General features: G+C 51.7%; 1 protein-coding gene and 1 pseudogene across 1 annotated transcript in view; one reads left to right on the top strand and one right to left on the bottom strand.

Moving 5' to 3' along the window:
• Window positions 1-1,964: 1,964 nt before the first annotated feature.
• On the bottom strand, window positions 1,965-2,082 carry LOC137213669 (5S ribosomal RNA; annotated as a pseudogene).
• Window positions 2,083-12,376: 10,294 nt separating this feature from the next.
• Window positions 12,377-22,478, top strand: part of SPNS3 (SPNS lysolipid transporter 3, sphingosine-1-phosphate (putative)) — a 40,599-nt gene continuing 30,497 nt past the window's right edge. The window contains 7 exon segments of the mRNA XM_067715881.1: window positions 12,377-12,450; window positions 12,452-12,681; window positions 17,372-17,508; window positions 18,053-18,204; window positions 18,917-18,983; window positions 19,682-19,830; window positions 20,625-20,777. Of these exon segments, the coding sequence (XP_067571982.1) occupies window positions 12,377-12,450; window positions 12,452-12,681; window positions 17,372-17,508; window positions 18,053-18,204; window positions 18,917-18,983; window positions 19,682-19,830; window positions 20,625-20,777 (962 nt within the window).

Below are 22,478 nucleotides of genomic sequence, written 5' to 3'. Positions count from 1 at the left end.
TTATTACTATTGGAAAGTAAAGAAAAAAGAAAAAAAAGAAAGGAAAAAAAGTACCTATAATTCTAGGAGCCTGAGATAAATACTGTTAACTCTTTGGGATATATGCTTCTATACTTTTGCCCTGGGTATATGCTTTATAAAAATGGTCGGTTCTGGGCTTCCCTGATGGCGCAGTGGTTGAGAGTCCGCCTGCCGATGCAGGGGATACGGGTTCGTGCCCCGGTCCGGGAAGATCCCACATGCCGCGGAACGGTTAAGTCCGTGAGCCATGGCCGCTGAGCCTGCGCGTCCGGAGCCTGTGCTCCAAAACGGGAGAAGCCACAGCAGTGAGAGGCCCGCGTACAGCAAAAAAAAAAAAAAAAAAAAAAAGGTCGGTTCCATAATGTGGGATACAATATGATCACAGCTCTTATTTTCCCAGTTAATCACTCATGATTGCATGTGTCTCATTAGCAAGAAATCCAGGATCTTTAGACCACCCTGAATTATCCATGAGCTTTGGGGGTTTATACTATGCCTGGAATAGTTCATGACTGCTGTTGCTTCTTATGGCCACATGGTGTCACTATTGGAGCCTGATCCCAACCAGTCCATAGGACTTGCTGGTGAAGGATGCTGTTGTGTCCTTTTGAAAACCGGCTAAACTCAGCTAGGGGCTTGCAGGCTTGAGATCCCAAGCCTGTGGCTCTCAGTGCGAAGCAGCTCTCTTTCCTGTACACTTCCCCCTAGTTAGTGTGCCCGCTAGCTTCAGGAGCCCCAGGTTAGGACAGTATTTCCTTTTCTCCTTGGGAACCCACACCAGGGGCTTGTTTAAACCCTCCAAATATAAAGGGTCACCTGACACCCCCTTATCCTGGGAGTGTGGTCACTTCCTCTTGTAGGGCACCGAAGTGGTTAGCTTTCTGTGAAAGATGTTGTTTGCTCACACAACGGCTACTTGCCTACTTCTTCTTTACTAACGGAGGCAGCCTCCCACGGGGCCCACCTTCCCAGCTTCTCTTGCAGCTGGGTCACAGACATTGGCTCAAACCTGGCTGGAGGGTCTTGAGGGGATGCTGGCTGGGGGATTTCTGGGGAAGATTTTCCTCTCTGATAAATACACATGAATATATTTCAGGAGAAATCTTCCTTATTGGGACTTCCCTGACCGTCCAGTGGTCAAGACTTCACCTTCCAATGTAGGAGGTGCGGGTTTGATTCCTGGTCAGGGAGCTAAGATCCCACATGCCTCTCGGCCAAAAAACCTAAAACATAAGCAGTATTGTAACAAATTCAATAAAGACTTCAAAAATGGTCCACATCAAAAAAATCTTTAAAAAAAGAAAAGAAATCTTCCTTCTTATATGTGAGAGGGCAAACCTGCAGACGAAGGCTGAGGTAGCCAGCCTTCAAGAAGATCTCCAGGTAGCTTTGCCTCCTGGTTTCCATGCCCTTGTGTAGTCCTCTCGTGCAGTGAATCAGGGCTGGCCTATGTGACCGATTAGAATACAGCAGAATGCAGACTTAGAGGGCTAGATTGTGAAAGGTATTGAAGTTTCTGCCCTGGTCCCTATTGGATTGCTCCCTCTGGAGGGAGCAAGCCACCACACTGTAAGGACACATACCCCACTGTGAGGACACATACCCCACCGTGAGGACACTCAGGCAGATCTGCAGAGAGGAGTCAACAGCCAGTGCCGACTTGCCAGCCATGTGGGTGAACCATGGGGGTCCTTGGAAGTGGACCCTCCAGCTCCAGTCAAGCCTTCAGATGGGCACAGCCCCAGGTGACATCTCACTGCACCACATGGGAGACTGAGCCAGAACCCCCAGTAAGCTGCTCTGACCCACTGAAGCCGTGAGGGATAATAAATATTGTTGCTTAAAGCCATACATTTGGGGGGGGTTGTTATACAGCAATAGATAAGTACTCAAAGGCCAACACTATAAAGACTTCAGAGAGGAAAGATGGAAAACACTGGTGTCTTCGATGACATCATGGTGCCACTGAGTTCTCTCATCCAAGTACTAACCAGGCCCGACCCTGCTTAGCTTCCGAGATCAGATGAGATCGGGCGTGTTCAGGGTGGTATGGCCATAGACCATGGTGCCACTGAGTTAACCAACCCTGAAACCTCCTACTTCCCATCCCTTAGAGTGAGAGACATACACACAAACTGCAAAGCTGAGTGGACCTTCTAGGGCCATCCAATCCCTCCACCACCATGGCTACCAACATTCAGATAGGGTAGTTGAGGCGCAGAGAGGGAAAGCCTCTGGTTTGCCCCTCGTAGTGTTGGACCCCAGGCTTCCTACGTGGTCATCCATGACTCTGTGTTGCCCCACGCCAGCCTCCTGCTCCTGGGACGTGATGTTCTTCTGTTTTATTCCTAAAATGCCTCTTGGGCAACGCCTCTTCATAAAAAACCCCTCTAGAGGTCAAATCCTGAATCCCTGGTAGGAACCCACCTTTGGAAGCCGAGGAGTCCAAGGCAGTCGGTCGTATTCTGATGCTGTGCTCCTGGCCAACACCCAGTCTCCTGGATTTGACCAATCCCGGGGTTTCTGACTCCTTGAGCTGCTCCCTCGCTCTGAAAGCCAAGGCAGGGTGGCATTCTGGGCTGGCATAGTGAGGGCTGGACCTGGAAAGGGGTGACCATGACCAGCGTATCTGGGGCAGCTGCCTCTGGATGGGGGGCGGCTCTGTCTCAGTGTTCACTAGCTGCAGCGCTCTTGTGTAGTTTGCATGAGTGTGAGTGTGTGTGTGTGCTTGCAGGCTTGGCTTCTCACTCATGCACTCATACTTGAGGGTGTAGCTCTGCCCGTCACTCCTCGGCCCCGAGGGCAGGGCTGAGACCAAAGTCTCATCTATGTGTGCCGGGGAAATCCCTGTTTTATTTAACACTGACATAGCATTTCCTCAACACCAGGCAAAGTTCTAGGCACATTTCAAACTCATTTAAGCTGCAACAACCCTACAAGGTATGTACTATCCTTATCCCCATTTTATAAATTTATTTATTTACTTATTTTTGGCTGTGTTGGGTCTTCGTTGCTGCGTGCGGGCTTTCTCTAATTGTGGTGAGCGGGGGCTACTCTTCGTTGCAGTGCGCAGGCTTCTCATTGCTGTGGCTTCTCTTGTTGCAGAGCACGGGCTCTAGGGCACGCAGGCTCAGTAGTTGTGGCGCGCAGGCTCAGTTGCTCCGCGGCATGTGGGATCTTCCCGGGCTGAAACCAGTGTCCCCTGCGTTGGCAGGTGGATTCTGAACCACTGCGCCACCAGGGAAGTCCCATCCCCATTTTATAGATGGGATAATAGAGGCACAGAGAGGTTGATTGGCCTAAGATCAAAGGGTCAGTGAGTAGTGAGTCTGGCTCCGGGTTAGGATCTTAGCCATGATGCCAGCCTGCCTGCGTGTGCTCAGGCTGAAAGGCCTGATTCTGAACTTCCCTATGTTTCACAAAGACCATCCACATGGGGTTTGTGGTTGGACTGCATGGCAGAGGCCAAGGACCAATCACTACCATCATCATCATCACCATCATCGTCATAACAATAATAATTGTCACCGAATGCTTCCTACGTGCCAGGCTCTATGCCGGGAATGTTACGCGTACTTATCTCAGTTCGTCCTCACAGTTAACCCCTCCAGCACATATTCTTCTCTCTGTATCACACATGAGATCATTGAGGCTCAGAGAGGCTGGGGACTTGCCCAAGGTACACAGCTAGGAAGAAGCAAAATCGGAATTCGAATCCAGGCTCGTCAGACGGCAAAGCTCGTTTCCTTGCCATGTCACCAGACTGGTTTTTTGTTTGTTTGCTTTAACTTAAAAAAAAAATTGAGGTGAAATTCACATAACATAAAATTTTAAACGTTTTAAAGCATGCAATTCGGTGGCATTTGTTACATTCACTATACTGTGCAACCATCACCTCTATCAAGTCCCCAAAACATTTTCATCACCCCAAGCGAGAGAGACCTATGTACCTATGAAGCATTCCCTCCTCTCAGCCCCTGGCAACCACTAATCTGTTTTCTATTTCTATAGACTTAACTATTTGGGGTATTTCATGTAAATGGAATCATATATTGTGTGACTTTTTGTGTCTGGCTTCTCTCACTTAGTGTGTTTTTGAAATTTAGCCACGTTGTACATGGGTCAGGACCTCATTCCTCTTTATGGATGACTAATATTCCATCGCAGGTATACACCACATGTTGTTTACTGATTTTTCAGTTGATGGACATTTGTTTCCACCTTTTGGCAAGTGTGAATAGCACTGCTATGAACATTCATGTGAAAGTGTTTCTTTGAGCCCCTATTTTCAGTTCTTTTGGGCATATGCTTAGGAGTAGAATTGCTGGGTCATGTGGCATTCTATGATTCACCTTATTTTTTTAAATTGGAGTATAGTTGCTTTACACTGCTGTGTAGGTTTCTGCTGTACGGCAAAGTGAATCAGCTATACGTATAAATATAGCCCCTCTTTTTTGGATTTCCTTCCCACGTAGGTCACCACAGAGCACTGAGTAGAGTTCCCTGGGCTATACAGTAGGGTCTCATTAGTTATCTATTTTATACATACTATCAATAGTGTATATATGTCAATCCCAATCTCCCAATTCATCCCACCCCCCACCTTTCCCCTTTGGTGTCCATATGTTTGTTCTCTATGTCTGTGTCTCTATTTCTGCTTTGCAGATAAGATCATCTATACCATTTTTCTAGATTCCACATATATGTGTTAATATACGATATTTGTTTTTCTCTTTCTGACTTCACTCTGTATGACAGTTTGTAGATCCATCCACGTCTCTGCAAATGACACAATTTCGTTCCTTTTTATGGCTGAGTAATATTCCATCGAATATATGTACCACATCTTCTTTATCTATTCCTCTGTTGATGGACATTTAGGTTGCTTCCATGTCCTGGATATTGTAAATAGTGCTGCAATGAACATTCGGGTGCATACATCTTTTTGAATTATGGTTTTATTTGGGTATATACCCAAGAGTGGGATTGCTGGGTCATATTGTAGTTCTACTTTTAGTTTTTAAAGGAACCTCTGTACTGTTCTCCATAGTGGCTGTATTAGTTTACATTTCCACCAACAGTGTAAGAGGGTACCCTTTCCTCCACACCCTCTCTAGCATTTATTGTTTGTAGATTTTTAAAAATTTTTATTTATTTATTTTATTTTTGGCTGCATTGGGTCTTTGTTACTGCACGCGGGCTTTCTCTAGTTGCAGTGAGCGGGGACTAGTCTTCGTTGTGGTGCACAGGCTTCTCATTGCAGTGGCTTCTCTTGTTGGGGAGCACGGGTTCTAGGCTCGCGGGCTTCAGTAGTTGTGGCTCGCAGGATCAGTAGTTGTGGCGCATGGGCTTAGTTGCTCCACTGTATGTGGGATCTTCCCAGACCAGGGCTCGAACCCTTGTCCCCTGAATTGGCGGGCGAATTCTTAACCACTGCGTCACCAGGGAAGCTCCATTGCCCATTTTTAATTGAGTTGTTTGTCATTTTGTGGTTTATCTTTTTATTTAGAAATAACTTTCAACTTACAGAAAAATTACAATATAGTACAAAGAAACCCAAGCAATCTTTACCCGAATTCATCTATTATTAACATTTTGCCCCATTTGCTTTCTTGCTGTATCTGTTTTTTCTTTTTTTTTTCCTGAACCACTCGAATGTAAGTTGCTTACAGGATGGCCCTTTACCCCTAAATGCTTCAGTGCAAGGATTTCACTTACATAACCGTAGTGCAGTCATCAACTTCAGTAAATTCAACACTGATCTATTTCTTCCTAATCTATCATCTACATTCCAATTTTATCCATTGATCCAATAATATGCATTTCTTCCTCCAGTTTAGGACCCAGTCCAGGATCCCATATTGCATTTAATTATCATATCTCTTTCATCTCCTTTAATGTGAAACAATCCCTCAGTCTTTCTTAGTCTTTTGTGACCTTGACATTTTGAATAATACAGTTCCTTTAAAAAAAATATAGTCTTCTATACTCTTACCATCTGATCTAGCAATTGTGTTTCTTGGTATTTACCCAAAGGAGTTAAAAACTTACGGCCACACAAAAACTTGCACATGGATGTTTTTTTATCAGCTTTATTTATAATTGCCCAAACTTGCAAGCATCCAAGATGCCCTTCAGGAGGTGAATGGATAAACCACGGCCCATCCAGACAATGGAATATTATGCAGTACTAAGAAGAAATGAGAACCTGCTAAAGGGGCAGCCGGTGGTGCCCTGCTCGCCTGCGTCAGCGCCCTAGGCTGGTAGGACCTGCTCCCTTCCCTTGCCTCAAGGTGCTCTTCAGAATCTGAAAAGGAAGCAGTTGGGGGCATGGTGCCCGTGAGCTGGGGCGCACACCAGGGACATCTTTCGTCCCCAGGTCCCTCCCCGAGCTTGAGGTCAGAACAGAGATGAGAGTCTAGAGGAGAAAGGAAACTCGCCCTTTGGGCTGATGCCCACGCCGGGAAAGCTCTGGCTTACTCTTCGTGGTGCAAGCATCTCGGTCTTCATTTTACACATGAGCAGACTTGAAGCTTAGAGGAACCCATTCATTTCTTAGTCCAACAGTTAATTAAAGCACCTACTTTGTGCCGGGCCCTGGGTTAGGCTCTGGAGACACAACCACGAACAAGACACGCGCTCATGAAGGAAGACACAAAACATAAGGGAGTGATGCCCAACTGAACTTGAGCCCACAGAGGTCCGCACAGGGGTGCCCAGCTCTGCCACACATGTATCAATACAGAGTGGCGGGCTGCCTCCCTGGACCTATTTCTCCATGAGGAAGTAGAGAACATCTGCTCCCTTCCCCTAACTTTCTGGAAAGAAGGCCAGGGAGGAAGAGCCCTCTCTCCCCCAAGGTCCTGGTTCTTTTGGACAGGTCCACTTGCCAGAAGACCAAGGGGGCTTATTTCTGCCGAAGCTGCAGGGATAGGCCTCAGGGCACAGAGCCCTAGTGACCTCACTGCCGGAGCAGGTGCAGGGGGATGGGATAGTTTCTAACTCAGGGGCACAACCTTTAGACACAGGACCTCCTCCTCTTTCAAACGCTGCATGGCTGGAGAGCCAGGAGCTAGAGCTGTCTCCCTACATGGTCTCTATAAAGCAGTGCTGGATAGCTGGGGCCGGACTAAGAGCTGCTGGCAGGTAGATCTGGTTTCCCGTACCAGCCGTGGCTGTGGGCAGTTCACTTAAGCCCCTCTGAGTCTCAGTTTCATCCCAGAAATGGAGGAAATGACAGTATTTACCGTATAGAGGTGTTGGGAGATCAAATGAGATAATGCATTTAAAATGCTGTACAGTGGTTAAGAATCCACCTGCCAATGCAGGGGACACGGTTCGAGCCCTGGTCCAGGAAGATCCCACATGCTGTGGAGCAACTAAGCCCGTGCACCACAACTACTGAGCCTGCGCTCTAGAGCCTGTGACCCACAACTACTGAGCCCGCGCGCCACAACTACTGAAGCCCCTGCGCTTAGAGCCCGTGCTCCGCAACAAGAGAAGCCACCACAATGAGAAGCCCACGCACCACAACGAAGAGTAGCCCCAGCTCGTTGCAGCAAGAGAAAGCCGCGTGCAACAATGAAGACCCAGTGTAGCCAAAAATAAATAAATTAAATAAATAAATTTTTAAAAAAAGAAGAAGAAGAAGAAATGAGCTCTCAAGCCGTGAAACAACATGGAGGAAACTTCAATGCAAATGACTAAGAGAAAGAAGCCAATCTGAAAGGGCTACATCGTGTAAGATTCCAACTATATGACATTCTGGAAAAGGCAAAACTATGGAGACAGTAAAAATATCAGTGGTTGTCAGAGGATGAGGGGAGGGAGGGATGAATAGGCAGAGCACAGAGGATTTTAGGGCAATAAAACTATTATGTGACACTATAATGGTGAGTACATGCGGTACGTTTGTCCAAACCCATAGAAGGTACCACACCAAGAATGAACCCTAATGTAAACTATGGACTCTGAGTGATAATGATGGGTCAAGGTCATCAACTGAAGCAAATGTCCCACTCGGGAGGGTGGGGTGCTAATAATAGGGGAGGCTATGCGTGTGTGGGGCAAGTGGGAGTAAAGAGTAAAGAGGGGTAAATGGGAAATCCTAACCTTTTGCTCAGTTTTGCTGTGAACCTAAAACTCTAAAAAATAAAGTCTATTAAAAAAAGTCTATTAAAAAAATAGTGTCCCTCATTTGGGTTTGTCTGATGTTTCCACGTGATTAGATTGGGGTCATGCATTCCTGGTGGGAATCCTGCCCCTCGTTGGTGATGCTATTTTAATCCTTTGGTCAAGATGTTGCCTGATTCTCCTCCTGTATCGTTACCCTTCCCCCCACCTGCTACTAATAAACAATCTGTAAAGAGACACTTTAAGAGCATGCCAATATCTTTCCCCTCATCAAAAATCTCCCGCTAAACTTCACATCCAATGTTGAGTTTTGCCCACAGGCTGCCTTCCTGTCGGCCGCCCCTCGCTGTCTTTGTTTCTCCGGTTAGGACATTACGTAGGAGCAGGTTAGCCTCCGCTTCCGGTCCAGTCCAGTGTCGCTCTCCTGGCCAACACCCAGCCTTCCTGATCTGACCCGGGTTCGAGTCCCTCATTCACAGCCCATCTCATGTGTGGCAGCCAGACCTTCCCACAGCGAGTGGGACTCTGGGAGACTCGTCTCATTTCCTGTCCTGCAAAGCTTCTCTTTCTCACGGCTGCTACCATAGCCCCAGGCTAGGTCAAAAGGACCAGCCACCCTGGGTGGTGAGGCCAGGAGCTCCCTTCCCCCCAGCAGGCCTCAGGGGCTGCGGATGGTGAAATCTCACCTTCGAGGCTGCACTGGGATCAGTAGAGACCTGCAGTAAGATACCGAGCGGTTAGGGCAGCTGCTTTGAGGTTGGGCGGCTGGGAGCCCACAGGAAGTGACTTGGTGCAGATCTGATGCGTCTTTACCCCGGCACCCATCCCTGGACGGGAGCTGCAGGCTGGCGAGGCTGGGGGCATGTCCGCGGAGTGCGGGGAACCTGGGCCCGAGGGGCTTCAGGGCTGGTCCCCGGGGCCAGGCGGGCACTCAAGGGCCATGGGCTCGGGTCCGTGCCCCTCTCCATCCACGCCCACCCCCTGGAGCCTGCCCCGCTGGAGAGCTTACGTGGCTGCTGCCGTGCTCTGCTACATCAACCTCCTGAACTACATGAACTGGTTCATCATTGCAGGTGAGGAAGGGGACGGGCATCCTGGGCGGCACTTGCCCATCTACCTGCTGGCTGCCCTGCCACCAGCCGGTGCTGTGTATCCACAGTGGGCTTCTGTCCAGCAGACTTTCTTCTTGTGCAGCACATCCCTGCTATTCTTACCCCCGGCCTGGTTTCAGCCTGGCCTGAAATGGGGGAGGGTCAAATGAGTTCCCAATCCAGCCCCAAACTGTATATGCACCCAGGTGTGGGTGCACAATGGTGGGTGGGTGAGGACAGCAGGGAGGACTGGGCCTCGGGCAAATGTCTGGTGGTTCTGGGTGGAAGGTCGGGGTGAGGTCGTGGAGGACAGGGTGGCCTGGCCCTGCTCCCAAGCAAGAACTAGCTGGCTGGTTGTTTCTGGGGCATCAGGCTGCGTGCAAACTTTGCACATTCTGCCTTCCTTCCTGTAGGCCCCAGGGCTCAACCTGCTGTGTCTTCATGTCACTCACTCATGCACTTATTCATTTGTCCATTCATTCATTCATTCAAGATTCAGCCTTTTCTCTCTTGATCGCGGATTCCTTCAAGATCGACTGAGCACTATGGGCCTTGGGGACCCTCTGGTGGGCCTTGGGGACCCAGGGGAGGGGAAGTCAACCTTGTAGCTCCTGAACTCAGGAATGAGCCTCATGGGGCAGAGGGACAGAGGAGCCTGGGGAGCTCTGAGGAGGTGCTTGCAGCAGGCGGGGCCCTCCTCCGAGCCCAGGGTATGGATTCAGCAGTTACCAGCTCGCAGCTGTGGAATGAATGGGCCTGGGGTTGCAGATAGCACCAGACCCAGTGGGCGTGTCTGTCTTCGAGGAGCTCAGAGGCATACAGGACACACGTAGAAGGGGCTCTAATCCAGGACAGACTTGGGAGAGCATCATTTGGGCAGCCCCAGGATGAAAAACTGAGGGTTCCGACAGAATTCACAGAGGAGGGGCATATGGTTTGGGTCTTGAAGGCTGAAAAAATCGGTAAAGCAGGGAATGGGGTCAGGCAAGGGCGTTCAGAGAGAGGGGTCGGCGTGAGCCAGAGCACATGGGGCCAAAGTGCATGCTCTGATCAGGAGAGGAGCTGGGGGAAGCGGCAACTTATTCTAAAAGGGTGTTTGGGGCTGGATCATAGGTTTCTTGGGGGCCAGGCTGGGAGCTTGCACTTTCTGCTGAGGCCGTGGGGAGCAAGTGGGGAGACTGTAATCAGAGTTGAGGCCCTGATGGAGGCAAGAGGAGACGGGGAGGTCAGTCAGAGGCTACCACTAGGATTAGACTGGAGCTGGGGAGGCATGAGTTGGACTGGGGGTGGAGGGCATGAAGGGGAGAGGAGGGGTCAACCAGGCATGTGGAGCTCTTTCAGCCCCGCAGGCTGGGATCCCTGCTTTCCTGGGAGGCCGCTGGCTGGGCTGTCAGTCCCTGAGTCCTCCTGGCCTGAGGCACTTTCCCTGATGGGAATTCCTCTGGCTGTGTGAGTAGCAAGGCTGTGGTTATTGGGCTGAGGGAGACCAGGGGAAGTGAAACCCCACAGAGTGCCTGGGGACGGTTGGAGCAGGTGATTGTCAGCCACTAGAATTCTCTGGTGTGAAGCAGGTCTTTGGCAGGCCAGAGGGACAGAGGAAAGATAAAAACAAGGCTGGGACTTCCCTGGTGGCACAGTGGTTAAGAATCCACCTGCCAATGCGGGGGACACGGGTTTCAGCCCTGGTCCGGGAAGATCCCACATGCCGCGGAGCAACTAAGCCCGTGCGCCACAACTACCGAGCCTGCGCTCTAGGGCCCATGAGCCACAACTACTGAGCCCGTGTGCCACAACTACCGAGCCTGCGCTCTAGAGCCCATGAGCCACAACTACTGAGCCCGAGTGCCAGAACTACTGAAGCCCACGTGCCTAGAGCCCGTGCTCCACAGCAAGAGAAGCCACCGCAATGAGACGCCCACGCACCGCAACGAAGAGTAGCTCCAGCTCGTCGCGACAAGAAAAAGCCGCGCACAGCAATGAAGACCCAACGCAGCCAAGAAAAACAGAGCAGCGCAGGACTGGGGGGATCCCAGGAGCAGTCAAAACAAGGGGCTGAGTCCCAGTCCCCCAAATGAGTGCGAATATAGAGAATTTTTACTTAGCCATTTTCTTTGTTTACCTGTGTTGTCTCTTGCCAATGAATATGTCTAATTCGTGTAAGTAAAAGTATTAAAAGGGAAGGAAAGACATACAAGTTGGTATCTGGACGTTGTGGCAACTGGGTACAAAGTGAATATCAGAACAAAACCCTCTCACTTTGCTTCTCTGCTTCTTCCATCTTTTTCACCCACTGGCTGGTCTTACAGGTGTGGATGTGGGGCTTTCTTCTCCATCGTGGGGGTGTTTCTGCAGGGCTCCATTTGTGACTCTGGGTGGGAGGGTAGACCCAGCTCCCCTAATTCCAGCTGTACAGCCATAGGTGGCTGGAGCCTCTGTTTCTCCATCTGTATAATGGGGACAGTGATACTGAGGGCCCTCAGCCATCTCATAATGCAATCAAAGTGATGACAGGGCCAGAGCCTCACAGCTCAGATGAGCAGGTGCCTGGGACCGTGACTAACTCTGAAATACCACCAAGGGGCTGAGGGGATTTCGGCCTAGCAATCTCTCGGAGGGGCTTCAGAGCAAGAGCCTGCCACCCTCAGGGGCCGAGTTCGGACCTAAGTGGGACCCGCTGAAGCTCTCATGGGCATTCTGTGTTTGTGTGTCCATGCCTCTGGAAGAACATGCTTGTGTGTGCATGTGTGCAGGCCAGGGCACATATGCCTTTGCATGTACATGCTCATGCAGGTATATGTATGTCTATGAATGTCTGGAGTTTGTATACAAGCAGGGCTGCACAATCCCAGGGACTTTCATTTACACTGTAGTCTAAGTGAACGGCTGCCGTCACTATGACTGTGACGTGAAGGGCAGCCCTGCACGAGTGCAAATGCATGCATGCCTGTGCGTGTGTCTTTACGTGTACATCTCAGTGTACGTATGTCCGGGTGTACGAGACTGGGCTTACACGCCTGTGAGTGCAGGCTCCTGTATGTGTATGTCTCGGTGCCTCTGGGAGTGCCTGTTTGTATGTAGCTGTGTGGATCTGCATGTCTGTGTGCCTGCATGACTAAGTGTCATGCTTGTGCATGAATGTGTGTGTATATCTGTGCCTTTGGGATGTGCTGGCTCCTGTATCTGTGTGTGTGTGTGTGTGTGTATGTGTTTGTGTGCATGTGTGGGAGAGAGGGGAAGAGAACAGTGGGCCCGGGTGCCACACCGGTGCTGTGCTGGTCGGCTGCAGGCCTGTCCCAAATGCAGGGGCAGCTGCCCTTAGAGGCCTGGCAGGCAACTTCCCATTTCCTGAGCACTGTCCGTCTGCCCACAGGAGTTCTGCTGGACGTACAGAAGTTTTATCAGATCAGTGACAGCAATGCTGGTTTGCTTCAGACAGGTAAGGAGGGAATCCCCAGCCTGGGGCCCTGGGCTCATGCTGGGTGGGGGTCTTTCAGCAGTTCCTGCTCTGTGTCCATCTCCAGCTGCTGGGAAATGGGTGCCAGGCTGAGCCTCACTGAGTCCCTTGGCACAGAGGATGGGTGGTATTTGGGTGGGAGGGACAGTCTGGGTCGGAGAAGGAGGCAGCACAGGCTGGGATCTGGATGGTGCCTGAACAGCCTCTTAGGGTTTGAGGGTAGGAGCTGTGGAAGAAGCAACGGGAGCCGGGGCTGGAAAAGCCTCCCGAGTGGAGTTGCTCACTCATCCTTCACATCTGTTAAGCTCAGCTTTGTAGCCGGGGTTGAGAATTTCTGATGTGTGCTTTCCTCTCACGGACCTGATCACTAGGACACAGACAGACAGACAGTGGACTTCCCTGGCAGTCCAGTGGTTAAGACTCTGGGCTTCCACTGCAGGGGGCATGGGTTCGATCCCTGGTTGGGGAACTAAGATCCCACATGCCTCGAGGAGCAGCCAAAAAAAATAAAAAAAGGTAGACAGAGACACGTACCCCGCCCATGGGCTCAGGTGGGGTCTGGGCCCACTGGGGCCTACGTTCCAGCAGTGGGGAGCAGCCACACCTCCCATTCCAAGGTTGGGGTCGCAAGGCATTAACTTTTCCCCAATGACTGGATGGCGACACACACATGCACACGCACATGTATGCACACACTGTCACAACACAGGATACACGTGTGTGTTCTTTACAGTTTTGAGAGAATTCATGTACAGATCGAGCCCGTATATTTCTTTCCTAAAATATATCTGCCTGAGAACAAGCATCTGGCTCTTTTTTTCCCACCTCCCCTTTAATACTCACCTGTCCACCATTTAAAACATATATTTATTTATTTATTTGGCTGTGCCAGGTCTTAGTTGTGGCATGTGGGATCTAGTTCCCTGACCAGGGATCAAACCGGGGCTCCCTGCATTGGGAGCGTGGAGTCTTAACTGCTGGACGACCAAGGAAGTTCCCGTCCACCATTTTTGGCAGGAAAATACACCTATCCCCATTCTGAGTTTTACTAGGTATAGAAACATCCAGGGTACTAGACAAAGGGACCCCTCATGGCTGTTTGGCTTCTGTTGATGAGGCCCTGGAACGGGTCAGAGAGAGCATCGGTAGAAACCAATTGGGGATGTTTCCTCCAGGCTACAAACCCGGGGATGGCAAGGCGCCAAGCCTTATCTAGCTGTCCCGCTCGTGTGTGACAGTCTACTATTTATCTGCGATTGAGAATTCAGAAGTGAGATGGTTGTCTTAGGGATGGGTATTAACACATGTATTTCAACTAAAAAAATGAAGCCAACATTTTAATATCTTTTCTTTTTTTTTTTTTTTTTGCGGTACGCGGGGCTCTCACTGTTGTGGCCTCTCCCGTTGTGGAGCACAGGCTCCGGACGCGCAGGCTCAGCAGCCATGGCCCGTGTCCCCTGCATCGGCAGGCAGACTCTCAACCACTGCGCCACCAGGGAAGCTCTTAATCTCTTTCTTACAGACAACCAGTCTGATCTGTCCTACTGATTGGGCAAATGAGGACTGGCTTTGCCCATAAGCCTTTATGGTAGACATTTCCCGTAAACTGAATGAGCTTAATCTGCAGCCTAAGGATTTGGATGAAAATATAGTTTAAAACATACAATCATGCTGGAAATCACATCCTTCTCAACTATTTAAACTTACGATAAAAATGCCTATGCTGAAAACATGCAAAAGGGTACACAGTTCTGTAAACCGAGGCACCGAGCAAAAGAGGTAGATCACTGGTCAGACCACCGTATTTTCCAGTTGCTCCTGTCTCGGGGCTGAGGCCGGCAGCTGGTGCTTACCTCCCAGTCATATTGTAGCCAAAGGGAGGCTGTGTCTCGGTTCAATACCCACAACCTTCCAGATTAGACAGACAATGGAATCTGAGTCAGTATTTCCCTTCCCTGGTTCTTACCATGGTGAACAGGATTATGACCACAAGGCCCCTGATAAGTGAGTTGTGGGGAGGGAGAAGTTTGTGTGTATGAGAGAGAGCGGGGGGAAGCCTGTGAACATGGGGACGTGCTTGTGCGTGTGTAGTGGGGAATGTGCATGTGCGTGTGAGTGTGTGTGTTTGAGGTTGGATGAAGGGAAGGGGTTTCTCTGCAGAAGCAGCCCAAAGAGGTGTGTGGAAAGGGCAGTGGGCTTGGAGGCCTGACGACCAGGCTTGTCCCCAGTGACCTCAGGTGAGTCTTTTCACCTTTCTGGGTCACCGTGCAATGGCCCTAAGACCTACCCTGCTGTCTGTCTGCAGGGTGGTAGGCTGGAGGAAACCGATGACTCAGAGGGCACGGTGTAGCTCTAAGAGTGGGGTGGAAGGTGGGGGGAAGCAGTGGTCAGACACCCCTCGCCCCACCGCTATGGGACAGAGAAGCTGCTGGAGTTAGTTAACTGATTTACAATATTTAAAACGAACACTGATGTGGACCTTACCGTGTGCCAGGTGCTAGTCTAAGGGCTTAATAACATTAACTCATTTAATCTCACAACAATCCCACGAGGCAGGGATTATTATTATGCCGATTTTACGGATGATGAACCTGAGGCACAGAGAGGCTATGGGGCTTGCTGAAGGTCACACAGCTGGTAAGTGACAGAGCTGGGATTCAAATCCAGGTAGCTGCTTATAGAGTCCTTCTCTGAACCCTGTGCTCCTTAATTCCTCCCACCTTGTCACAGAAATGATTTTAATCTGGAGAGCGAAGGCGTGCCTGCCTTCCACTTAGGGGCAGGCTTCTCCATCCCAGGAGATCTGCAGGTTTAAGGTGTTTATATCCTGTAAAGGATCCCTACCTCCAATCTCATAAAAGTATGAGATTTGGGGAAATATTTTATAAGCTTTAGGTAAAGATGTGCATTAACAAGACACAAAATGACTCCCCCCCGAGGAAGATTGATAAATTTGACTACATCAAAGCTAAATCCTTCTGTATGATGGTGATTGAAACTATAAGTGCAATTAGCAATAATAATAGATGACATTTGTTGGGCATTTACATAAAGCCCGTCACTGCCTTTTATATGCTTTATTTTATTTAATCTTCCCCATAACCTTATGGGGGAAGTACTATTACTATCGTACTCTGTAGTTGATAAAGGGAAAACAGGAGAGTTAAGGATTTTGTCCAAAGTCACACAACTAGGAAGTGGTGGGGTCAGGATGTGAGCCCAGGTATTCAGTCGCAGAATTTGCATTTTAAATCCTTAATACAAATATAAAGGACTGGGAGAAAATTATCCACAAAGAGCCCGATAGAAAAATAGGCAGAGGATGTGAACACAGAGCCTGCTACTCAGCCTCACTTGGAAAAAGAACAATGCAGGTTAAAACGTCAGCGAGACGCCATTTGTGTTTCAACCATTAAATGAACAAAAATAAATCGATTGATCCTAGCAAGTGTCAGCAAGCAATATACATACTTCTATTCAAGTGTAAATTGATACAGCCTTTTTGGAGGCCTATTTTGGCAGTAGTTATTATATATTTAAATGCCGTTCACACCAAAGACCTTTCTCAGCGGAGGATTAGGTCAAACCATATTAAACTGCCGTTTTTGTAGGTCAAAACTGGCTTAATTTCCGCAATTGCCTACGGCTCAACCCAGTAATAGAGCGGGTCAGGGCAAAGTGGGAGGGGCTGGAACCTGAGCTGGGACGAATCTGGACATTCATTGGGCTCAGGAAATGTCAATCATCTGTGCTCCTGAATGAAGACGCAGACGCTGGGCGGGGCCCCCCAAAGCCTAAGGCCCTTGGGTGGTGGGACGGGGTGGGGGAGGGTCGGACCTTGCCCAGGTCACCTGGCGGCTCTCGGAGGCAGCGGAGGAGGGTGGAGGAGATTTTATTTGAGGAACAGAAGCAGTGAAGGTAGTTATCCACGTGGTATAGTCACGCAAAAACGTGGCAGTTTCTTTGTCTTCGCAGAATAGCAAACGCATTCACTAATCCAGCCACCAATTCATAAGCGTTTAGTACTTTAAAAAACTGTATAAATACAACTGCAGCGTCAGGGGAATGTTTTACCTATTTAGGAAGACCAAATCTTTTCCAGCCTCCAGGGGCCGCTGGTTTATAATCACTGTGCTCATTCTAAACCGTGCTCATCAGCTCGGAGCAGGCACCTGGCCCGCCCCCCGCCCCCTCTTGCCTTCCACGCCCTGCCTCCAGCAGGGGCTTGAGAGCGAAGTCCCTGTGAGTTCTCCGAGAGACAGGGCCCTGGCAGCTCCACGCCGGGCTCTGTGTTCACTTCTGTCTCACGTTTACATGGCCTGGGAGGGGGATGTTGACTTCTCCACTGCTGGGCTGGTGCTCAGAGAGGTGGAGTTAGTAACCCAAGGCTGCACAGTGAGCAAGCAGCAGAACTGAGATTTGAGTCGTGGCCCTGCCCCCACCCTTTCCTTCCAGTCCCCCTGACTCTGGGCAGTGGTGGGGGTTGGATTGGGGGATTCACCTTATCTTTTCCTCCTCCCAGCCTCCACCCACTGCCAAGCTTGTGGTGTCTGAGCCGGTTCCCTTTTCTGGGCCTGCTGGACCCATCTGCCTCCCGCCCCCCCCCCCCCCCCCCCCCCCCCCGCCTTTGTCGAGCCGGGGATGCATGCTGCCCCCTGCGTGTCTCCTTCAGTCTTCATCGGCTGCCTGCTGCTGTCTGCACCCGTGTTTGGCTACCTGGGCGACCGACACAGCCGCAAGGTGACGCTGAGCTTAGGTATCCTGCTCTGGTCAGGAGCAGGCCTCTGCAGCTCCTTCATCTCCCCTCGGGTAGGTACCCTCACCCCTTCCCAGGCCCCTGGGGGACCCTCCCCCACCTTCTTCCTCCCTGATCCAGCCCCAGCAGAGCTGCTTCTGCTCCATTGCAGGCTCCAGGCTGGCTGGGGGATTGTCTTCTAAGGGCTGAGAGAGGGGCCTTCTGAACAGGCTGTTGGACTTTCTTAACAGGGGCCTTCCTCTCTGGCATCTCCCGCTGCTGCCCATGGCTTCACTTCCGCTCGACTGTGCTGGGGCTGGGGGTGAGGGTAACTGCTACTGTCTGCGGGAACTGGCCTGGTTAGCACAGATGATGCCCAGGAAGAGGGCTACTCAGGGCAGGGGGTTGGGGGTGGCTGTGGACACCAGCAGGGGGCACCCGTGTGGTTTGGGGAGCCTGGACTGGGAGGATAATGAGGTGTCTGGAGCCCTGATCTCCCTCTCCTCCCCTGGGGCACATGTCACCAGATGCCCTCGGGTCCCTCTGACAAATCCTCAGGTCCCCTTGCCCCGAGGGTGATTTCTGGAACTCACTGCAGTCTTGTGCCTGTTTGCCCAGTACTCCTGGCTCTTCTTCCTGTCCCGGGGGGTGGTGGGCACTGGCACTGCCAGCTACTCCACCATTGCGCCCACTGTCCTGGGAGACCTCTTCGTGAGGGACCAGCGAACCCGAGTGCTGGCCATCTTCTACATCTTTATCCCTGTTGGAAGGTTGGTATTACCCTGGATCCACTTCCCTGGGTGGTAAACTGAGGCCTAAAGGAGTCAGAACAGGAGCCGGGCTGGGTGGAGGAGACATCAGAGCAGAAAGGCTTGGAATCCCAACTCTACCCCTTCCTCACTGTGTCACTTTACCTCTCTGAACCTCAGTTTCCTCATCTGTAAGTGGGGCCAATAACACGAACTGACAGGCTATGGTGGGAGTTAGAGATACATAATGAGGATGCTCCTTACATGCTAGTACACTCCAGGAAGGGGTGAGAAGTAGCGGCGCAGCAGTGTGGGCTGCACAGGGAGGGGCCAGCCCTGGGAGGGGAGGCAGACAAATGTCTTAGGGTTGGGCCATGCACTCCATAGTGGGGTAGGACAGAGTGGGTTTTGCAGTCAGGCCCCTGAGCTCTGACTCAGGTTTCCTGAAATCTCCTGATTTGGGCAGGGCTGAGACTTGGGGAGGTGGGGTGGGTGGTCCCCAGATAGAGAGACAGTGGATGTTTGGGATGGGCCTGGAGCCAGAGGTCACCTGTGACTTGACAAAGGGCAGTAGACATCTGGGCCTCACGTGGCTCACTTTTCCCAGTGAAAAAGGCAATGAGCTGCAGAGAGCCGGCTCCCTGGGGTCGGGGCACCCCGGCTCAGGCTGGCCTTGGGGCCTCAGGGTTGCCTCCCTTCCCTCACTGCCCATTTCCCCTGCCCCCTGTCGCAGTGGTCTGGGCTACGTGCTGGGGTCGGCTGTGACGGAGCTGACCGGGAACTGGCGTTGGGCCCTCCGAGTGAGTCCAGCTTCCTTTTCTTCCCTCCGCTTTCCCCCTGGGCCGGCAGGGACTTTCCAGCCTCCAGTGGCCTTTGCCCCTTGGCACGGTATCTGGCGCCATGGGGGGTGTTCAGACATCAGCAGCTCAGACATTTGGGGCGTCCTGTGGACTACGGCCTCTGGAAGTCGTGCCCCTGGTTCAGATCCCAGCTGCTCAGTTTGCTAGCTTGCAAGTCACCTCCCTCTTTGGGGCCTCACTTTGCCTGTCTGTAGAGTGGGGGAGTAAAGTCTACCTTATGGAATCTTGAGGATTAATGAGATAAGGGATAGGAAGACACTAGGGCAGGGCTGGTGTGGCAGATGGAGGTGTGGGCCTGGAAAAGGGACAGTTATTGGGGCAGCAAGTACTCAACAGTCAGGGTCAGTGTAGTCACGCCTCCAGGTCTCAACCATGTCAGGCTCACAGGTCCCAATAGAGTGGTGTCTGTATAGGACAGACAGGTGTTAAGTCAAACCCCAAGGGGACCCCGCTCCCCAGAGAGGCTGTCCTCTCAGGGGTGAGGGGGTGAGAAACAGTGGTTTGTCAAGCTCTGTGTATAACCAGCTCCCAGGAAGTGAGTCCCTCCCCAGCCTGGACCACAGAGTTCAGTCACTGCCAGGATCTCCTGGGTCGCAGGAGTGTGTGGCCCTGAGCTTCCTGGGCCCTCCTGTCCCCAGATCATGCCCTGCCTGGAAGCCGTGGCCTTGATCCTGCTTATCGTCCTGGTTCCAGACCCACCCCGGGGAGCTGCTGAGAAGCAGGGGGTGGTGACCGTTGGGGGCCCAAGGAGCACCTGGTGTGAGGACGTCAGATACCTGGGGAGAAAGTGAGTGTCCCTGCCCCTCCCTGCATGTCACTGAAAACCCCTCTGTCTGCCCCGGCATCACTGACTTCCTTCCCTCCACCTCCAGAGAACCCTCCCCGACTGCCCCAGTGTTCAGAACCCTCTTCCTTCTCTGAGCTCCCACTCACCAATGGAGATGCCCCTCCCCCACTCGGAGGCCCCCTCCCCCTAGCCATGTGACGGCATACGGGCTGGGAGAGAGGGAGGAAGACACTGTGAGCTCCAGCCTTGGCTCTGCCCTGCCTTATCCCAGAGTGACCTGAGACTTGGAGCCTCACTTCCCTCATTTATTCAGTGGACATTGTTCTCCAGCTTTGCCGGCTTCTCAGGGTTACTGGGAAGATGCCCGAGTGAATCACTCACCTCTCTGAGCCTCACGGGAGAGCATCCCTCCTCTGTTCCAGGCAGAGTCACCCACATGGCCGGGTCTCATGATTTACCAAAATATGGGGCATGGGCAGGACCCCACTCTCTTTGTTACAGACCCACGAGCCGAGTGGAGGGCACTCAGAGGAGGGTGGGGCAGCACAGACAGCTTGCTGGAGAATGTGATGTTGGATTTGGGTCCATCAGTCTGGGGAGACTTGGTCAGGCAGAGAGGAGGGAGGAAGGAACAGCTGGAGGGAAGGTGCGGAGGTGGGAGGGGCAGGCTGCTTAGGGAGTGTCGGAAGGACCTGGAGCCACCTGAGTGCCCAGGAGAGGGGGGAGTGGGGCGGTAGGAGGCTCCCGCAGCCCCAGCCCTCTCTTGGGTCGAGCCACATCATCTTCTCTTACAGCTGGAGTTTTGTGGGGTCGACCCTTGGAGTGACAGCCATGGCCTTTGTGACTGGAGCTCTGGGCTTCTGGGCCCCCAAGTTTCTGTTCGAGGCCCGTGTGGTGCACGGGCTGCAGCTTCCCTGCTTTCGGGAGCCGTGCAACAGCCAGGACAGGTGAGGAGGGGCGTCTGGGTGCCGGCTCAGGGGGGCTCTTGATGGGGAAGTTCTCAGGAGGTTCTGAGCCCCCAGATTCAGCCTCTGTGGGCTCATGGAGCTCTGGGCAGACATCGGGACTTGGGGGCCCGCTGGCAGGTGGCAGACCTGGTTTTAGCTTGGGCAGAGCCCCTGCTGCTCTGAGCGGCCACAGGCGGCTCCCTCGTTCTCTCTGGGCCCCAGTCCCTGTCTTCCTGCTCTTGGGCTGCTATGGGGGTCCAGAAAGCACTTGCGGGCGGGTGAGGCTTCTGTGGGGCCTGTCCTTCGGAGGGACCCGTAGTGTGAGGTCGTCCCATTCTACAGATAGCAAACTGAGGCACTGGGATGCTTCATTACTTCTCTGGCTTAGGGATTTCACACATGCATTTGTATGTTCTCTGCATTGACAGTCCTGGGAAAGCTGCTCTTCTCACCCTGCTGTTCTCCTGTCCCCCCAGCTGACCCTGTTCTCCAGGGGCTCCATGACCTCCTGATGGAGCGGGCATGTGTAATCGTCTCTTATTTGCTTCCTCCTTCTCCCTGCTGATGCTTTCCAGTCTCCTTGAGGACCCCTTCTCCTCCCTGATCCTGCCCCGATGGGTTTCTCAGAGTTCCTCAGGGCTCCGTGTTCTCCCCTGAGGCCTCAGTGACACTAGTTGTCTGCTGGCAGCATTGACATCCCTTCTCCCCAGCCTCCTCTCTTGCCTCTGCCTCCCTCCCTGATGCCCAGGGAGAGCTTCGTGTCATTTCCGGAATGTCCCCTACTCCGTCACTTGTCTCTGCCTTTGCCCAAGCTGTGCCCTTTGCCCATAGCTACCTCCCCTTTTCTCATCATTACTTCTTATAAGCTTTAACTTTAGTTCAGGCCCTATTCTAAGCCCTTTACATGAAAAACCGTCTGAGGTTTTATAATAATAAACCCTAGTATTCGTGTATTACAAATGAGGAGGCGGAAGATCAGAGAGGTTAAACAAATTGTCCAAGGTCACACAGCTCGAGTAGCAGAGCCAGGATTCAAACCCATCTGACTCCAAAGCTTCTGCTCTTAAGCTCCATGTACTGTTGCCTCTGCAGACTGCTTGGTACTGTTAATTGACTTGAACATCTCCCCACCAGCTGGCATACAGTGGGTGCTCAGGCAGCATCCAGTAAGTGAATGAATGAATGAATGCATCAAAGGATACGGTGATTTTTTTTTTTTTTTTTTTTGCCACACCAAGCAGCATGCAGGATCTTAGTTCTCTGACCAGGGATTGAACCCATGCCTCCTGCAGTGGAAGCGTGAACTCCTAACCACTGGACCGCCAGGGAAGTCCCAGGATATTGTGATGTTTATCCTGGCTCCTCAGCTAGATTCTTGGATCTCCCCAGAGGCAAAGACTGAGTCCTAAAAGTCCCACTGCAGCTTGAAAAAGTGGGGAAAAACCAGGTCTCCATCCCACTTCAGGCATTGACTGGCTGTCTGTTCCTGGGCCAGTGATTTCCCCATTGTCTGCTTCAGCCTCTTCCTCTAACTCAGCTTATTCCCAGAACCTGGCTGAGAAGCTGTGTTAGGGTCCTGGGGCTGATGGAACGAATGACCACACACTTGGGTAGCTTCAAACAACAGAAACTTTTCCCATAGTTCTGGAGGCCAGAAGTCCATAATGGTTTCACGGGGCCAAAACCAAGTTCAGCAGGGCC

The sequence above is a fragment of the Pseudorca crassidens genome, chromosome 19 (genome assembly GCF_039906515.1).
Source record: "Pseudorca crassidens isolate mPseCra1 chromosome 19, mPseCra1.hap1, whole genome shotgun sequence".
In the NCBI taxonomy this organism is placed as follows: Eukaryota; Metazoa; Chordata; class Mammalia; order Artiodactyla; family Delphinidae; genus Pseudorca; species Pseudorca crassidens.
Note: the sequence above shows the minus strand (reverse complement) of the source record. Positions and strands in the feature narration are given on the sequence as shown.